Source organism: Dreissena polymorpha, chromosome 1 (genome assembly GCF_020536995.1).
Source record: "Dreissena polymorpha isolate Duluth1 chromosome 1, UMN_Dpol_1.0, whole genome shotgun sequence".
NCBI classification, from domain to species: Eukaryota; Metazoa; Mollusca; class Bivalvia; order Myida; family Dreissenidae; genus Dreissena; species Dreissena polymorpha.
This window is the reverse complement of record NC_068355.1, coordinates 176,303,377-176,322,518: the sequence shown is the minus strand read 5'-3', so window position 1 is coordinate 176,322,518 and position 19,142 is coordinate 176,303,377. Positions and strand designations below refer to the sequence as shown.

Below are 19,142 nucleotides of genomic sequence, written 5' to 3'. Positions count from 1 at the left end.
AGCGGCGTTCTCATGAATCTGCACATTTTGAGTGGTGAAGTTCAAGGTCATCCTTCAAGGTCATCCTTCAAGTTCAAAGGTCAAAAAACAAATAAAAAATTTCAAAGCGGCATTATCATGAAGCTGCACATTTTGAGTGGTGGAAGTTCAAGGTCAAGGTCATTCTTCAAGGTCAAGGTCATCCTTCAAGGTCAAAGGTCCAAAAAAAAATCAAAGCGGCATTATCATGAAGCTGCACATTTTGAGTGGTGGAAGTTCAAGGTCAAGGTCATCCTTTAAGGTAAAAAAAAATAAATAATTTTTTTTCAAAACTGCGTTCTCATGAAGCTGCACATTTTTAGTGGTGGAAGTTCAAGGTCAAGGTCATTCGTCAAGGTCAAGGTCATCCTTCAAGGTAAAAAAAAAAATATTTCAAAGCGGCGTTATCATGAAGCTGCACATTTTGAGTGTTGGAAGTTCAAGGTCAAGGTCATCCTTCAAGGTCAATGTCAATCCTTAAGGTCAAAGGTAAAAAAAATAATATTTCAAAGCGGCCTTCTCATAAAGCTGCACATTTTGAGTGGTGGAAGTTCAAGGTCAAGGTCATCCTTCAAGGTCAAAGGTAAAAAAAAACAACAAAAATCTTTTTCAAAGCGGTGCATTGTGTTTCTGACAAACACATCTCTCTTTTTTTCAAAAATGGTTAAAAAACACAAATATTTATTTTTATTGTTTTAATTTTTAAATGCCGTCCAACCATCCCACCCAAGAGTCCGCCCCCCCAAAAAAAATTAACTTTTTTTTTCATTTATTTTGCATTTTTGGAAGATAATGTAATACATGACCACACCACCACACTATACACCCCTCTCCACTCCACCCTTCCCTCCTTTGTGATTGAAATTGAGATAGGTCCCTACACCTTTAAAAAGAAAAATAGATGAGCGGTTATTAGTTATTAGTTTTATTAGTTATTTATGCGGCGCCGTAGGGGGCAATGGGTTTCTGACAAACACATCTCTTGTTGGGTCACTTGGTCAAAGGTTACAAAGGTCAAGGTCACTGTGACCTCTACAAAAAAAATCTGACAAGCTTTCGCAGCCGAGCGTGGCACCCGTTATGCCGTGCTCTTGTTTTAAATTGTGTGGTAGATTGATAAAATTGATACATAAAAATAACAATAAAAATATTTGAAAACAAAAGAAGTATAGGTCCATATTTTTAATTCCGTATTAAATTCAATTTTAATTCAATTTTAAAAATAATGTGTTTATATTTTTGTCTACTCCAAATAATCATTTTGAATAAGCAAATATAGGGTAATAATCTCTATGGAAAGTACACGTAGGAACTTATCGGTCGCTTGTGTACTTCAGGGTCTTCGTAAATGATTGCATGATTGTTTATGCCTATGTCTGAATTGTGTAAATATCTTCAAAAGCGCTAAGAGGATTTTAATTTTAAAATGTTAAAATATTATCTAAACTGTAACCGGGCATCTGTTGCATTTATTTGAATGTGTTTAAATTTTCTTGCATACTGAATGTTATATTGTCTATAAACGTTCGTACTTTTACTTTTTATTGTGGTTGTTTTGTTAAGACAAAGTGCATAACACTAATCCTGTTGTTTTGTTCAACCATTTCTATATAAAATGTTGTATGTAAATAATTGAACATGTTTATGTTGGTGATATGCATTTCCCTATATAAGTTTGTTGTTGCACTCTCGATAAAGTGCATAGCCATTCATGTGTAATATTATTGATTAGTGACACTTTGTTGTTATTACAAATAAAAATCTCCAATGATTGTCTTTCCATTTATATTTAACTGTCGCCTATTGAACCTGGGGAGTATATTTTGTTTTATTGTAACAGTCCACTCGTCCATAAGTCCTCTATAACACTTTTGTCACTCTTCTTTATTCTTCAGAATTTTAAGAAACTATTCCTTACACACACACATTTTACATGATGATTAGTCGTCTTCAAGATATAACTATTTTTGAATTATGATTCACCAAGTCAAGGTCACAGGGGTCACTTATGTCAAAATGGTAATAATGACGGGGTATAGATTTTCGTCTTTTTTAAAAAAGATTGAAAGTGACACTTTGAGTTCAAAATCAAGTACAAACAGTTACTTCGGCATTCATCATTTTAAATAACTTGCCAAATATATTCGCCTTGTGAAGACGATGTGTGTAAGACAATGGTCCCTAGCTCAAAGGTAAACATCACACTTGAACGTTAAAGGTAAGATGAGCATTATTTAGCGTGTCTAGATTGCACCTTAATTATTCATCATAAAACTTGAAAATAACTCGCAATAAATGTTCACCATGTCGCCGGTAAGTCCTGTGCCCCTTGCAAAAAGATAAATATTATACTTAGTGATACAAATGTCAAACAAGGGCTTCCTGCACTTGTTAAAGAATTACATGAATTGTTGACAATGTGATTGTTATTATTCCCGCAGTAAAATTGGTATGTTTTAAACGTTTGCAAAACTATTTGATGTTAATATTGTAAATATTACATAAATACAATATGTCCTTTGTAAGTGTATTGTTGCGATGTTTAACTATCATCGTGCAATGTTTATCGCACTATATACTGTACAAAAGAAACATGCAAACAGAACTATTTCTAGCTGCGCCAGTGGTTATCCTGGTTCTTGACAATTTCGGTAAACAGTATTTGCTACAAATGTTTTACCTAAATTGACCATACGGAACGTATATGACTTTTGAATCTTACAAGAAATCTCAAAACGGATTTCATATTTGTGCTCAGCGATGCAGACGTCACTTAGACATTGATATTTGCTGGATGTCATTGAACTTTTACATTTTGACCCAAAATTTGACCTGATGCATACATGTGGAAAATGTTTAATTTTGGTGTATAGGTCCCTGCCTTGACACAACATATTAAACTGATCAGATCCATGTACGGAGTCTACGCTGAGCACGAATCTGGTGCTAGTGTTCGGATATCTTCAAGAGTACCGAGCTACAAATGTATGACCTAAATTGACCCTACCAAATGTGTATAAATTATAAATCTTACAAGATATCTCAAAACGAACTTCAAATTTGTGATCACCGATGCAGATGTCACATCAAAATGAGGTTTGTTTGATGTACTTTAACTTAGACATTTTTTGCAAAAAGTTGACCTCAAAAGGGAAAATGTTGATTTTTTTGTAAAAGCGTGACCTTGACACAACACATTAAGCTCTTCAAATCCTTGTAAGGATTTATCGCTTGGCACTAATCGGCTGTTTTTTTTATATTGACCCCCTTCATGTATTAGGAAGCTTCAAATGTTTGTCCTAAATTTACCCTACGAAACGTGTATAACTTTTGAATATTATCAGATATCTTTAAGCACACTTCAGATTAATGCTCAGTGATGCAGACGTCACATCAAAATGAGGTTTGGTTTTTGTCCTTGAAATTTGACATTTTTTTTACCAAAATTTGACCTAATGTTTGCATCAGGGAAAATGTTGAATTTAGGGCAATACCGTTTCCTTGACAAAAAACATGAAAGTTTTCAGAACCATATATTTATCGCTTAGCACGACTCCGGTGTTAGTTTTTGGATATCTTGACCTAATCAAGAATGAGGGAGCTACACATGATTGACTTAAGTTGACCCTACAAAACGTGATTGACTTAAGTTGACCCTACAAAATGTGATTGACTTAAGTTGACCCTACAAAATGTTGGTATCTTTTGAATCTTAAAAACAGACTTAAAATAATATTATATTGTTATATAATTACTTCCATCAACAAAATTTGCCACATGAAGGTTAATTCCAATTAGGAAGACCATACAACAATAAACATTTGTGTAAAAATGTCAAAGTACAAACATTCTGAATTTTTTAGCATTTAAAACTTGCTTCACGATGTCGTATTGTTTCGTTTTACTGATGATCTCGAGTAAGGATCGGATTTATTTGGTTTGAGTTAATTTGCATAATTTCGAGCGCACATGCCTATACTTTCATTTGGTCAGTGCTCTATTATAATAGCTAACCGGCAACTTCAAAATCATGTGACAACACCATTGTTTCCTTGACGCAGTTCCATTCGGTTATGTTATGCTCTCTTTTCCTTTTGTTTCTTGCTGAATCGCCAAGAGCAGGATGTCCTCGCTTGAGCTCCGCTTATTAATCACATAATTATCCATGAGAATTAGGTCAAGCCTCCGACGTTGCCCAAAGCCAATATTGCTTTAGCTCGTAAATGATAGGATATTGTAGTGGAAAGTTCAAATGGATTAAATTGTCACACAAAAATAACAAGAGCACCGCATAACGGGTAACATGCTCGGCTGCGAAAGCTTGTCAGATTTTTTTTAAAAGGTCACAGTGACCTTGACCTTTGACCTAGTGACCCAACAAGAGATGTGTTTGTCAGAAACACAATGCCTCCTACTGCGCCGCATTGAAACAACATTTTTATTTATCATATTTTGCAGGTAAAGAAATCATCTCCCTTTAAAGGTTATTACTTCCCTTGACTTTTGTTCAATCCAACCGGGGGGGGGGAGGGTCTCACAGTCAATTATGACCATGTCAGACATCACTGACAACTAAAGCCTGTGGTTTAAGAGATCATAGCCAGAGTTGATCATGTATCTATGGACAGAAGTCCATAGGTATGTAAAGAACATCAAAGAAATTATATTTATATCATTTAGAAAAGAACTTTGACAAATCAATAATTTGGGTTATAAATAATCAAAATACTAAATCTGTACAGTAACTGTGAAAAGAACTTCAATTCTTGGTAGGGAAATATATAATATGAGATTAATTATATAAATTACTTCCCTTGAAAAAAATTGTCTGTAACAAATCTCTATTTTTAGTAGCAAATAATTAAAAGCCACTACCGTGACTGTAGATTCTCCACTCAAAATGTGCAGCTCCATGAGATACACATGCATGCCAAATATATAAAGTGGCTATGTTCAATATTGAATATTTTTCTCCCTTTTAAAGCTTATTACTTCCCTTAAATCTGTATTTTTACCATAGACTGTAAAGGATGACATTGACCTTTTACCACAATATGTTTGTCAGAAACACAATGCCGCCTACTGCGCCGCTTTGATTTATTTAACAAAGATATATACGTGGGCAGGTCAGATAACTATGTGCATTTAAAGCTTATTACTTCCCTTGACTTTGTTTTTGTTTTACCCTAGACCTTGAAGGATGATATTCACCTTAAAATTTTACCACTCAAAATGTGCAGCTCCATGAGATACACATGCATGCAAAATATCAAGGTCCTATCTTCAATATTTAAAAAGTTATGGCAAATGTTAAGGTTTTAGCACGACGCCTACAGCGGACGTCGGACGACGAGCTGGCTATGACAATTGCTCGGGTTTTCTCCGAAAACAGCCTCGCTAAAAATGAACAATTTGTATCTCATAAATCAATGTTACTTGACCACATCTAGCGTTACAATTTTGGCTATCGCATATGGAACACTGATTTAGTGTGTGGGTTAACTTTATTTTACGACGTATTCGTTGATTTTGAGTGTTCATGGGTCCTTAAATAAATTGTATCAATCACTTTATTTGAGAATGCAAAACAACAAATCATTGGGTAATATTTGCAAAAAATTTAACGTTCTAAAACGGTGAATTCGTTTATGCTATACCTAGAAGCGGCCGATGGCAGAACATAAACTAAGACGTTCGCGAGGGTATCGACAAAGCCAAGTTACCACATGTACTAGTGGTACTTGTAATATGTATCACTTCTTTGATGGCATTTCTCGAAACTATGAAACTATGAATACATAAATGTTTGCATTAGTTTTATACATAAAACAGCGATTTATACGAAGGGATTTTGATAAGTTACGCAAAGCGGTTCCGGAATCCACCAAGGTTTTACAATTTAAATATGTATGAAATTTCAGTATAGAAAGCTTCACACGCAATAGTTTATTTTTAAACAAGAGGGCCATGATAGCCCTAAATTGCTCACCTGACTAACCTTGCTACATCAATTTAAATTCTATCAGACCCATATACAATTGTATACCCAAGCCAGATTTTATGAATTAATACATCCTGACAACATTTTATTCAGAGGTGATGAAAACTGTGACCTCTTTCATCTACAAAAGGTTTAACTAGAATTGGCCCGGTGACCAAATTTTTGACCCCAGATGACCCATATACGATCCAAAATCAGATTTCATCAAGATTTACATTCTTGCCAAATTGCATTAAGTTAGCATGAAAACTGACCTCTACTGTCTACACAAGGTTTTTTAACTTTGACCTAGTGACCTAGTTTTTAACCCTAGATGACCAAAATTCGGTCCCAACCTAGATTTTGACAAGACAAACATTCTGACCATATTTCATTAAGATCAGATGAAAACTTTGACCTTTATTGTCTTCACAATGTTTTTCTATGATTTGACCTAGTAACCTAGTTTCTGACCCCAGATGACCCAAATACAATCCCAATCCAGATTTTATCAAGATACACATTCTGACCAAATTTCACAACGATTGGATAAACACTGTGACCTCTATTGTCTGCACAAGGTTTTTTCTATTATTTGACCTAGTGACCTAGTTTTTGACCCCAGATGACCCAAATACAGTCCTAACACAGATTTTATCAAGATAAACATTCTGACCAAATTGAATATAGATTGGATGAAAAATGAGACCTTTATTGTCAACACAAGGTTTTTCTTTTACTTGACCTAGTGACCTAGTTTTTGACCCCACATGACCCAAATAAAATCCCAACCCAGGCTTTATCAAGATAAACATTCTGACCAAATTTCATATCGATTGGATGAAATCTGTGACCTCTATTGTCAACACATGGTTTTTCTATTATTTGCCCTAGTGTTTGACCCGAGATGATCCAAATACATTATCCGAGATGATCCAAATACAATATCAACCCAGATGTCATCAAGATGAACATTCTGACCAAATTTCATAAAGATATGATGAACACTGTGACCTCTATTGTTATACAAGGTTGTTATATTATTTGACCTAGTGACCTAGTTTTTGACCCATATGACCCAAATATAATCCCAACCCAGATTTCATCAAGATAAACATTCTGACCAAATTTCATAAAGATTTGATGAAAACTGTGACCTCTATTGTCTACACGAGGTTTTTCTATTATTTGACCTAGTGACCTAGTTTTTGGCCCCACATGACCCAAATACAAACCCAACCCAGATTTTATCAAGATAAACTTTCTGACCAAATTTCATAAAGATTGGATGAAATATGTGACCTCTATTGCCTACACAAGGTTTTTCTATTATTTGACCTAGTGACCTAGTTTTTGACCCCAGATGACCCAAATACAATCCCAACACAGATTTCATCGAGATAAATATTCTCACCAAATTTCATAAAGATTTGATGAAAACTGTGACCTCTATTGTCTACACAAGGTTTTTCTATTATTTGACCTAGTGACCTAGTTTTTGACACCACATGACCCAAATACAAACCCAACCTAGATTTTATCAAGATAAACATTCTGACCAAATTTCATAAAGATTTGATGAAATATGTGACCTCTTTTGCCAACACAAGGTTTTTGTATATATTAACCTAGTGACCTAGTTTTTGACCCCAGATGACCCAAATACAATCCCAACCCAGATTTCATCAAGATAAACATTCTGACCAAATTTCATAAAGTTTGGATGAAAACTGTGACCTCTATTGTCTACACAAGGTTTTTCTATTATTTGACCTAGTGATCTAGTTTTTGACCCCAGGTGACCCAAATACAATCCTAATCCAGATTTCATCAAGATAAACATTGTGGCCAAATTTCAATAAGATTGGATAAAACCCGTGAACTTTCTTGTCTACACAAGGTTTTTCTATTATTTGACCTAGTGACCTAGTTTTTGACACCAGATGACCCAAATACAATCCCAAACCAGATTTCATCAAGATAAACATTCTGACCAAATTTCATTAAGATTGGATGAAAACTGACCTCTACTGTCTACACAAATTGTTCACGGACACACGCACGCACAACGTGACAGGTGAGCTAAAAATAAAGACGCTCTCTTAAGGGGTTTTCGGTAATTATACACATTAATGCAATCACCCGCGCTTGACAAAATAACGTTTCGGCTTTTTAAATTGTTTTTCTTTCAACGCTTTCAACAAATCATTCTGGATACCGATTGTTCAAGTTTCATAAATCCCATTGGCATCGTTTAACCATAGTTCATTTAATTATTTGGTATTTAAGGTCACACAGTTTGTCAGTTACTCATGTCAAGACCGTTGACCTAATTGCAATGTCAACCCCAGACGTATCCTTTATTAATAGTAAACAAAACCCGGACGCAAAAAATCTCTGAGTTATTAATATTTTTCGCCTCGGTGTCAATGGTTGATTCCTCCTAGTTGGTCTCTCGGGTCATATTCTATCAGTTTTTCTATTCGGTCAATGTTGTGTAGTGAAAATCTAAATCGTTGACATCAGCTTAGGGATGGCCAGTTTAGTAAATCTGTCAACTCGTCATCGTTAATGTTAACTTTAGGATCGTCATCTTAGTAAATCTGTCAATTCGTCATCGTTAACGTCAGCTTTAGGATCGTCATCTTAGTAAATCTGTCAATTTGTCATCGTTAACGTCAGCTTTAGGATAGTCGGCTTAGTAAATCTGTCAATTTGTCATTGTTAACGTCAGCTTTAGGATCGTCATCTTAGTAAATCTGTCAATTCGTCATCGTTAACGTCAGCTTTAGGATCGTCATCTTAGTAAATCTGTCAATTCGTCATCGTTAACGTCAGCTTCAGGATAGTCATCTTAGTAAATCTGTCAATATGTCATCGTTAATGTCAGCTTTAGGATCGTCATCTTTGTAAATCTGTCAATTCGTCATCGTTAATGTAAGCTTTAGGATCGTCATCTTTGTAAATCTGTCAATTCGTCATCGTTAACGTCAGCTTTAGGATCGTCATCTTAGTAAATCTGTCGATTCGTCATCGTTAACGTCAGCTTTAGGATCGTCATCTTAGTAAATCTGTCAATTCTTCATCTTTAATGTCAGCTTTAGGATCGTCATCTTAGTAAATCTGTCAATTCGTCATCGTTAATGTCAGCTTTAGGATCGTCATCTTAGTAAATCTGTCAATTCGTCATCGTTAATGTCAGCTTTAATATCGTCAGCTAAGTAAATCTGTCAATTCGTCATCGTTTACGTCAGCTTTAGGATCGTCATCTTAGTAAATCTGTCAATTCGTCATCGTTAATGTCAGCTTTAGGATCGTCATCTTTGTAAATCTGTCAATTCGTCATCGTTTATGTCAGCTTTAATATCTTCAGCAAAGTAAATCTGTCAATTCGTCATCGTTAATGTCAGCTTTAGGATTGTCATCTTAGAAAATATGTCAATTCGTCATCGTTAACGTCAGCTTTAGGATCGTCATCTTAGTAAATCTGTCAAATCGTCATCGTAATTGTCAGCTTTAGGATCGTCATCTTAGTAAATCTGTCAATGCGTCATCGTTAATGTCATCTTAGGGATGGCCAGCTTAGTAAATCTGTAAATTCGTCATCATGAATGTCAGCTTGAGGATAGGCAGCTTAGAAAATCTGTCAATTCGTCATCGTTAACGTCAGCTTTAGGATCGTCATCTTAGTAAATCTGTCAATTCGTCATCGCTATTGTCAGCTTTAGGATCGTCATCTTAGTAAATCTGTCAATTCGTCATCGTTAATGTCAGCTTTAGGATAGTTAGCTTAGTAAATCTGTCAATTCGTCATCGTTGACGTCAGCTTTAGGATAGTCATCTTAGTAAATCTGTTAATTCGTCATCGTTAACGTCAGCTTTATGATCGTCATCTTAGTAAATCTGTCAATTAGTCATCGTTAACGCCAGCTTTAGGATCGTCATCTTAGTAAATCTGTCAATTCGTCATCGTTAACGCCAGCTTAAGGATCGTCATCTTAGTAAATCTGTCAATTCGTCATCGTTAATGTCAGCTTTAGGATCGTCATCTTAATAAATCTGTCAATTCGTCATCGTTAATGTCAGCATTAGGATCGTCATCTTAGTAAATCTGTCAATTCATCATCGTTAATGTCAGCTTTAGGATCGTCATCTTAGTAAATATGTCAATTCGTCATCTTTATGTTAGCTTTAGGATCGTCATCTTAGTAAATCTATCAATTCTTCATCGTTAACATCAGCTTTAGGATCGTCATCTTAGAAAATCTGTCAATTCGTCATCGTTAATGTCAGCTTTAGGATCGTCATCTTAGTATATCTTTCAATTCGTCATCGTTAACGTCAGCTTTAGGATAGTCAGCTAAGTAATTCTGTCAATTTCACATCGTTAATGTTAGCTTTAGGATCGTCATCTTAGTAAATCTGTCAATTCGTCATCGTTAATGTCAGCTTTAGGATCGTCAAGCTTCGTGAATCTGTCGATTCGTCATTGTTGACGTCAGCTTTATAATCGTCAGCTTGGTAAATCTGTTAACTCGTCGAAATTGTATATGTAGTCAAGCGCTCCGTTATTCGGTGTCAGTCATGTTGGCAGTACATTCTTTTATTTGGATAAAGATAACCGGAGTCAAATACCTTAGCTAAATGTGAAACTCAACCAAAACTAGCTTCTGTTCAGGTATCAATTTTCTATACAATCACTAACCAAAGCTTGTATCCTAAATATAAGATAACCAAAAGTTATACACTGGATAAGATACTTGTTGAGTATTGCATTATACAATTGGCTACAGGTAAGTACCACTGACCCCACAACATGCGAGTTATTGTGTGTGTTATTTTATATGCCACAAACTGGGGACATTGCACTATACAATTGGCTACAGGTAAGTACCACTGACCCCACAACATGCGAGTTATTGTGTGTGTTATTTTATATGCCACAAACTGGGGACATTGCACTATACAATTGGCTACAGGTAAGTACCACTGACCCCACAACATGCGAGTTATTGTGTGTGTTATTTTATATGCCACAAACTGGGGACATTGCACTATACAATTGGCTACAGGTAAGTACCACTGACCCCACAACATGCGAGTTATTGTGTGTGTTATTTTATATGCCACAAACTGGGGACATTGCACTTTACAATTAATATATTGTGTATTAGGACTAAACTGAATTGTCCATTATTAATTATTACATATTACATTGCACAAACATTGCTAAGACATACCTTGTTTGCTTCACCGTTAATTTGTGACATTCACAGACCATTTTTGCGTGGAATAATATTTTTTAAACATTTATCAACAGGTCTCTTCATTTCAAATATTTTAAACAACTGTCGAATATATTCTTAGTTTGTATATGTTTACTTCAGGTTGTTTTTTGAATAACACAGGAACTAAATACCGTTACGGATGAAAACATGTAAAACTGCGTTATTTGATTCATGGAGACAACAGTTTCACACTTTATATAAATTCTATCGAACTTCGGGTTCTCACAATGTCTAAAGAATACCTAGAAATACATACTTAGATGTTAAACAGTATTTGCATTTTGTTCCGATCTTCCGTAATCATCAAAGAACATGGATTTGAAAAATCATGTTTAATTTATCGTTGTTAAAAATGTACACATACAATATAAAATGTACATTAAAGGGAAACAACTCTTGTTAAAACAACCGTACAATACAACTATAATAATGTATTAAATAGTATACACGAATGAATAAATGATTACCTATGGTCTCTAATTTGCATGCATGCACATGCTGTCTTAAAATACAATATCTGCAACTCTATTTAACAAATATCTATAAGTTTCAGTCAAATAAAAATATTGCAAATACAAGGAAAGTTGGCAAAAAGGGGTGGGTGGGGTGTAATGGGGGGAGGGGTTTCTTTAATGGCGGAAACTACTCAATGTAAGGATATATCGATAAATACCGTAGCAATTTGTATTCCAGTACCAACCGGTTTTGGAATGCTGCCAAATAGTTTATATTCGTTGGCAAGAAATAACGTTATTTAAAAAAATGGCTTTTGCAGACACATAATTTCATGTTTTTTTTATTTTAGAAAAAAAAGAATCAGGATTGCATGGGTCATTTTCCGATGTGTTTGTGATAAATTCGCGGATTGATCAACTCACGAAATCAATGAAAAAAATCATGTCCAAAGAGTAATAATGATTTGACATAACATGGTTTCCATCTCTTGAGTATTTTAACAGCGGCAGTTTGGGGGATTTAACACTCAAGCTTTAAATAAACAGTTCAAAGGTTAAACAGTTTGCAGTAAAAAAGTCAAATAAAATGTACATACCTATATCAACAATGCATTAATAAACATTAAAAAAAATATTGTCTAACAAAATCAATAGCTAAATACTCTCTGATTGTATTTGAGTCTCTGTGTCAATATAAAGTTCATGTCAACTGTATTTGAGTCTCTGTGTCAATATAAATTTCATGTCAATGCCATCAAGTTCACAAAGTTTCACCTTCTTAACAAACAGATTGCAGCTGAATACCCTTTATCAGAATTGCGACATTTTGAACTTCTGTCAATACACATAATCCTAAACACTCCAATGTCAATGACCAAACATAGCATCAAATCCCTCAAGGTCAAGCACTGGTCAAACCCCAACCAAGATTTATTTTCAAAGTAAAAACCAAGGTCAATGGTTAAGGTCAAAACATGGTTAATACTAAAGTTCAAGGTCAGGATGTAGCCTGTCTGTTTCCCCTATCCCTGAGGGACGACAGATCAGGTGAACTTCCCCTGAGACGCTCAGCTTGCAACCACGACTGCATGTTTGCGTGAGGCACAACGTTGACACCAACGTTCGGTCGCAGTTGCTCCCAAGCCGACTGTCGTTTCACGTTTGACAAGGCGGCGTCCATTGCTAAAATATTATTGCTATCACTTGTACCACCCACTGTATGGCGACGACGTTTACACTGCTCGTTTCGTTTCCTACCGAATACAGGCGGCGATGCAGACCGAGTTTTTGGCACACTCTCACTGACAGGTCCACGACTGGCAGCGTCAGATTCCTCAGCTGCTCTGTTTTTCTCTAAGCTCTGAGATAGTCTCACATTCACTTCGGTCTTTTCTGATTTTGTAATGGGCCGGTAGTCTGGACGTTTTGGTGGGGTTTCTGTCCTTAAGGGGTCACCATGGAGACCGTCATTCTGCGAGTTTAAGAACGACTTTAGCGGTGACTGGTATGCAGTGAGAGGTTTAGAGACGTGTTGCTGTATTGCCATGCGACCGCTGCTGTCAGCAGACATTATCGATGGACTGGAAATCACGACCATGACTGAGGCAACCCTTGAATCACTCTCGGACCTATCAATCCCCCTAGAAGCAGCCCCATGAATTGAAGCACTACTCTCGGAACGTTCCATCCCCCTAGAAGCAACCCCTTGGATTGCAGCGTTACTCTCAGAACGTTCCATCATCCTAGAAGCAACCCCTTGGACAACAGCGCTATCAGCCGAGTATGTAACATCACTGTGCAGGTTGATACCACTATTGCTGCTACCTGACCGAACCAGAAGGTTAAGACTTGGCTCACTGTGGCCTTCATAGAGAGGATTGTGAGTGGTGCTTCTCTCAAATCTGGTCGCCAATCCTATCTTCGCGTCCGATTTCGGTGGCGTCCTGTGTAGGCTGGGATCTCTGTACTGCTTTCCTTGACCCTGATTATCTGCCTGCATGGCTGCTTACCGAGATAAGTGGGACAGGGGAGGCTGTGGAGGGAGTCGGTGCTGCGCCGTCTGAGCTGCCGGGGAATCGCCTGCATCAGGTAAAGCGCCATTACTTACACTGCCACCATTTGAATTCAGACCCCATCTAGGAGGCTTTGATGATGATGCACAATTGGACATTTTAGCACTAGATAATGTTTGCAATTTCTTATCGAAAGTTGAGGTTAGCGTAGCTAGCAAATCAAATCCCTCATCGGAGTCTGTGGAAGCCCAGGACATACGGTTGTCCCGCCTCTCCAGCAAGTCAATCAGGGAATCCAGAGAACCGCGCCGCACTGAACCTGTCCGGGTTAAACCCGCACTTCGCCGCTTTATCTCTGCTGAGTCCCTCTTAGACTGAGCCTTCAGGCTGGGCGTTGGGGCGGTTAATAGCACTTGGAAAGCTGTGTCCGTCCGCCATATTTTCTACTGAGCCCGTTCGTTTTGCTTGCGATGACAGCGACCCTGCGCTCGTCTGTCGGGGCTGCCGCGCTGACCGATAGTTAGAACCAGCATTACTCTTCACAACAATATGCTTATCACTCCTGTGTGAGTCTCTACCACCGTACCGTTTGGTTCTACCCGATTCTTCTGGCGTGTCTCCGTGTGGGTGCATACTCAGTGAAAATCCAGTTGTTGCTTGGAGCAGATCTTCCACGCTATGCCTGTCCTCAATCTCTAGCTCACGCTGCGTCTGCAGGATATCTGCCTCAATTCTTTGCCGCTCAAGTTGACGCTTCTTTTCCTCGCGCTGTCGGCGCTCTTCCCGTTCTTCCCGTTCCTGAATTGCACGCGCCTCCAGCTCAATGCGCCTCAGACTGTCGATCGTCTCACGTCGGAGTCGGCTAAAACTCCCGTGGAGTGATGTGCTGCCGTGGGAGAGCTCCAACTCGTCATTCCGGTCCAGTAGAGACTCGTCTGAAAAATACTGCGTCATCGGCGTAAGAAAAGCCACCGAATTTTCTTTCTCCGAATCGATGAAATCGAAGTCAGAAAATTCGCGGTCTACAAAGTCTTGGGACTTTGCCATGCGTCTGTCTGGTAGATCCGGTAATGGTTTCAGCAGGTCCGTGCTATGCTGCATGGCTGCTAGATTCGGGCTGCTGCGGGATGTTGTGTCGATCTTTTGCGTCCTAATGAGAATCTCATTGTCTATGTTTCGCTCGTTGTAGCCAAGGGGTGGGTCTGACACGGACACGCTTCGTTTGTCCGGCGGCAAGACGCGAGCTGGGCTTTCACCCCGAAGTTTTCGATTGGCTGCCGACACGATACATGAAACAATCTCACGTGGGTTTAACTCTGAAAGAAGAAACCATCAAAGTTGATTGAAATACGTTTTTAGAGGATTGCACATAAACGATCTTATTCAACAGCATAATGATTTTATAGGAGGAAACATTGGGTGTCGTTTAAACTTATGCTTTACATGTCGACACATGCCTACTAGCCTTTACTCTTCAATCACATGTACATAGTTGACTACATTTTTGACATTTTATTTCCATATTTGCATTGGATGTTTACATTTTATATCAATATACCGTAAAAAATAAAAGCCATATTATTAATCTAACAATGCTTATCTTTATTTCTAACTTGAAAAGACACTTCAAATTGATACTGAACATATCTTATGACAATACCGTCAATCTCAACTATGCATGGCCCCATTACCAACCCTGGGGCGTCCCCTGGGTCAAACATGCGGCGTGGGGATACGGGCCGGCCTCTGCCGCACCATTTTAAGTTCTTTTTTGTTTCAACAGAAATTGATGGATCAATTAAAGGGTTATTTCTTCAATGAAAAGGCTGTTCCTCAGCTAGTTCATCGAATAATGTCTTTCCACCAAAAAGCCTTCTCACACTAACTGTGAAAATGAAATGACGATGAACAAATGTATCGTGTGTGCAATGACTCATCATGGAAGGAACCAAAATTAGACAAAAATAAACATGATGCATTAAATCTATATACAAACTTTTGTAAGAAGATCAAATATAGGTTTGACTTTTACAGTTGAATTTCTAACTACTAATTGTATACAAAATGAATAAAAAAATACAAAAAAGTAATTTGTATCACTGAATATCAGCCGGTCAAACCAATTTTTGTTTTCCGTAACAACGCATGTTGTCACACGCCGTGTCTGTTTTGGTCGAAGTATTGACGCTCGTGATGTGTTGAGCCTTCACCATTAAAGATCTTAAGCAAGGATCATTCCTTTAAAGTTTCATTAAACCTGACTCAAGAGCAAAAACAAACTGGCTATATGCAATAAGCATTAAATTGCAAAAGCCTGCCACAGTCTGGTCAGGTTTTATGATGTTTGCAACTCATCAGTATCACATGATTTGAAACTAAGCCTTTAAAAGTATAATCTATATTTAATTTGATTTTCTAAAGGACTACGTCAAAGTGAGTATCTCAGTGGTAATGGGTGAATGAACCAGTCCATACCGGCCTCCTCTCTCATGTTACTGCTGGAGGGCGCTGACACCAAGGACATGCACTCTGCAGCCTCGTCATCTGTGGAGACGCTGCTGTCCATGTCCCAGGAGCCGAAGATCCACTCACACTAAAACAAACATGTAGCATGTACAGGAGCCAAAGAACCACTCACACAGAAACAAACATAAAGCATGTAGCAAATCTTTGTAAAATAACAAACCCTCAGCTAACTGCAGATGATGCCAATACTTAAACAGAAAATGTCATCATATGGGTCTGCTTTCCACTGGTCTTTAGGCACACCCAAGCCTTTTTGAGCAAACTTCCCTGTAACCTTTTAGCACCTAACCCACTAGCCTCAAACCCACTAGCCTCTAACCCACAAGACTCTAACCCACAAGCCTCTAATCTACTAATCTCTTACCGACTAGTTTCTAACCCACTAGCCTCTAACCCACTAGCCTCAAACCCACTAGCCTCAAACCCACCAGCCTCAAACCAACCAGCATCTAACCCACTAGTCTCTAACCCACTAGCCTCTAACCCACTAGCCTCTGATCCACTAGCCTCTAACCCACTAGTTTCTAATCCACTAGCCTCAAACCCACTAGCCTCAAACCCACCAGCCTCAAACCCACCAGCCTCTAACCCACTAGCCTCTTACCCACTAGCCTTAAACCCACTAGCCTCTAACCCACTAGCCTCTAATCCACTAGCCTCAAACCCACCAGCCTCAAACCCACTGGCCTCTAACCCACTAGCCTCTAACCCACTAGCCTCTAATCCACTAGCCTCTAATCCACTAGCTTTTAACCCACTAGCCTAAAACCCACTAGCCTCTTATCCACTAGTTTCTAATCCACTAGCCTTAAGAATTGGATGTTTGCTGTTAGCTTGGGGCAAGTGAAGATTGTCCTAATTGGTCTTATTGTGTAGTTCTTTCTACTTCAATTTTATTTCACAAAAGATTATTATGGCAGATTATAAATAACAACTGTATTCTTGCTGTGGTGAAATATGGTAGCAGTTAACCAACTAGAAACATAACAAGTTACACACAAACAAAATAAATATAATTCTTGATAACTAATTAAACCCACAATTAAGTCAGTTCATAGAATTTTCAATAAGCTGCATTACAAGACAGCTGGGTAAGTTAAAGGTCTTCAGAAAAGTGATTTTGAGAGCCTGGTGTTCTGAAAAAACCAGGTGAAGACTGTTTGTGGTCCTTGACATTTCAGTGTTCCGTAAGTTATTATAGTTTTACACCAACATTTTACTTTCCAGAATTGGTGTGCGTTTAACATGGCTGTGCCTTATATAAGCTTAAGTACAGTACATACATGGAGAATGATGCTTTCTATGATCTTGCAGTGGTCCGACATGTCTGTCACCATGGCTACCATGTTGTCGTCAGCCTTGCGGATCAATGTCGGCCCAAACACGATCGCAAGGTTCTTGGCCTGCATCTGAAAGAATTACCAGACTACTGTAAAATCAGTTATCTTCGTCAGACATTAATTTTCTTTGATTTTTTTGGGTTTACCAATCCACGAAATTTAACACAAACACATCAAAAAGGTGGTTATTGTTCTTTCCAAAATCAATGTGTCCAGGAATGTCTTTTTTTTAACCACGAAATTGAATGCTCCCAAGTATAAATGATTTTACAATATTTGGAGCAGGTTGCATTATGACTCTATACATTTTTGTAGGCAATATGACTCCAGACTTATCAATTCCTATTCAAGTCAACATTGTGGTGACAAACACATATTCTGCACACTTTTCATGTGTCACTTAACATTAAAGATATATGAAGACCGATGTAACTAATAGAAAAAATAATGCAATAATTATTATTATATTCTGACCATTATTTTTGCAGTAAAAAATATATAAACCTAAAATATTCCTGGGTAAAAGATTGTTTGTCAACAATAAAAACATATATCCTGCTAAAACCATACACAAAAAACATATCTACTTTGTTGCAGGGGTTGTCAAAAAGAAACAAGAGCTGTGTTTGTGAAACACAATGCCCCCTACTGCGCCACTTTGAAGCCATCTTTGACCTCGAATAATGACCTTGACCTTCCACCACTCAAAATGTGCAGCTCCATGAGATACACATGCATGCAAAATATCAAGTTGCTATCTTCAATATTGCAAAAGTTATGACCAAGGTTAAAGTTTTTGACTGACACACACAATGACAGACAGACAGGCCAAAAACAATATACCCCCATTCATTTAATCCGGTGGCATAAACATCACTATACTGTGTCTTCAAATTGCTTTTTAATTAACATTTTTCAACTGCTTTGGGACAAGAACCCATCAAATGATTTAGTTATACCTACAGACTATTTTGCCATTCCTACATAATATTTTTAAGTTGATTCAAACTGTTGCAGCTCTAGTTTTAATACAGTATAACAACAGCATGTAGAGGCTGTCAAAGTAATCATTCAAACAAGAGCATTGCATAACGGGTGCCAACACTCTGCTGCAGGTGCATTTTTTAATAAATGAAAGCTTGTCAGAAATTATTATATTTTTCTTTAGAGGTCACAGTGACCTTGACCTTTGACCTAGTGACACAAATATGGGTCAGGCGTGTAGAACTCATCAAGGTGCAGCTACATACTAAGTTTCAAAGTTGTAGGTGGAAGCACTTAGATTTTATAGCCAATGTTCAAAACCTTGACAACATGTTAAGGTTTTAGCATGACGTGGACGGCGGACGACACAACACGACGAGCTGGTTATGACAATACCTCGGGTTTTCTCCGAAAACAACTGAGCTAAAAATGATTTACACCCAAACAACCCTTTGTCAGCTAACATTCAATGACAACAAACTCGTGAGAGTTTGGACCATTAAGGACGATAAAAGGGCAACAAACTCATGAAAGTGTGG

At 37.6% G+C, this 19,142-nt stretch overlaps 1 protein-coding gene across 1 annotated transcript in view; it reads right to left on the bottom strand.

Moving 5' to 3' along the window:
- Positions 1 to 19,142, bottom strand: part of LOC127864596 (uncharacterized) — a 766,023-nt gene that overhangs the window by 319,451 nt on the left and 427,430 nt on the right. Inside the window, exons 5-6 of the mRNA XM_052404359.1 lie at positions 17,563 to 17,688; positions 16,229 to 16,346 (exon numbers count right to left, since the gene is read on the bottom strand). Coding sequence (XP_052260319.1) covers positions 16,229 to 16,346; positions 17,563 to 17,688 — 244 coding nt within the window. The remainder of the gene's footprint in view (positions 1 to 16,228; positions 16,347 to 17,562; positions 17,689 to 19,142) is intronic.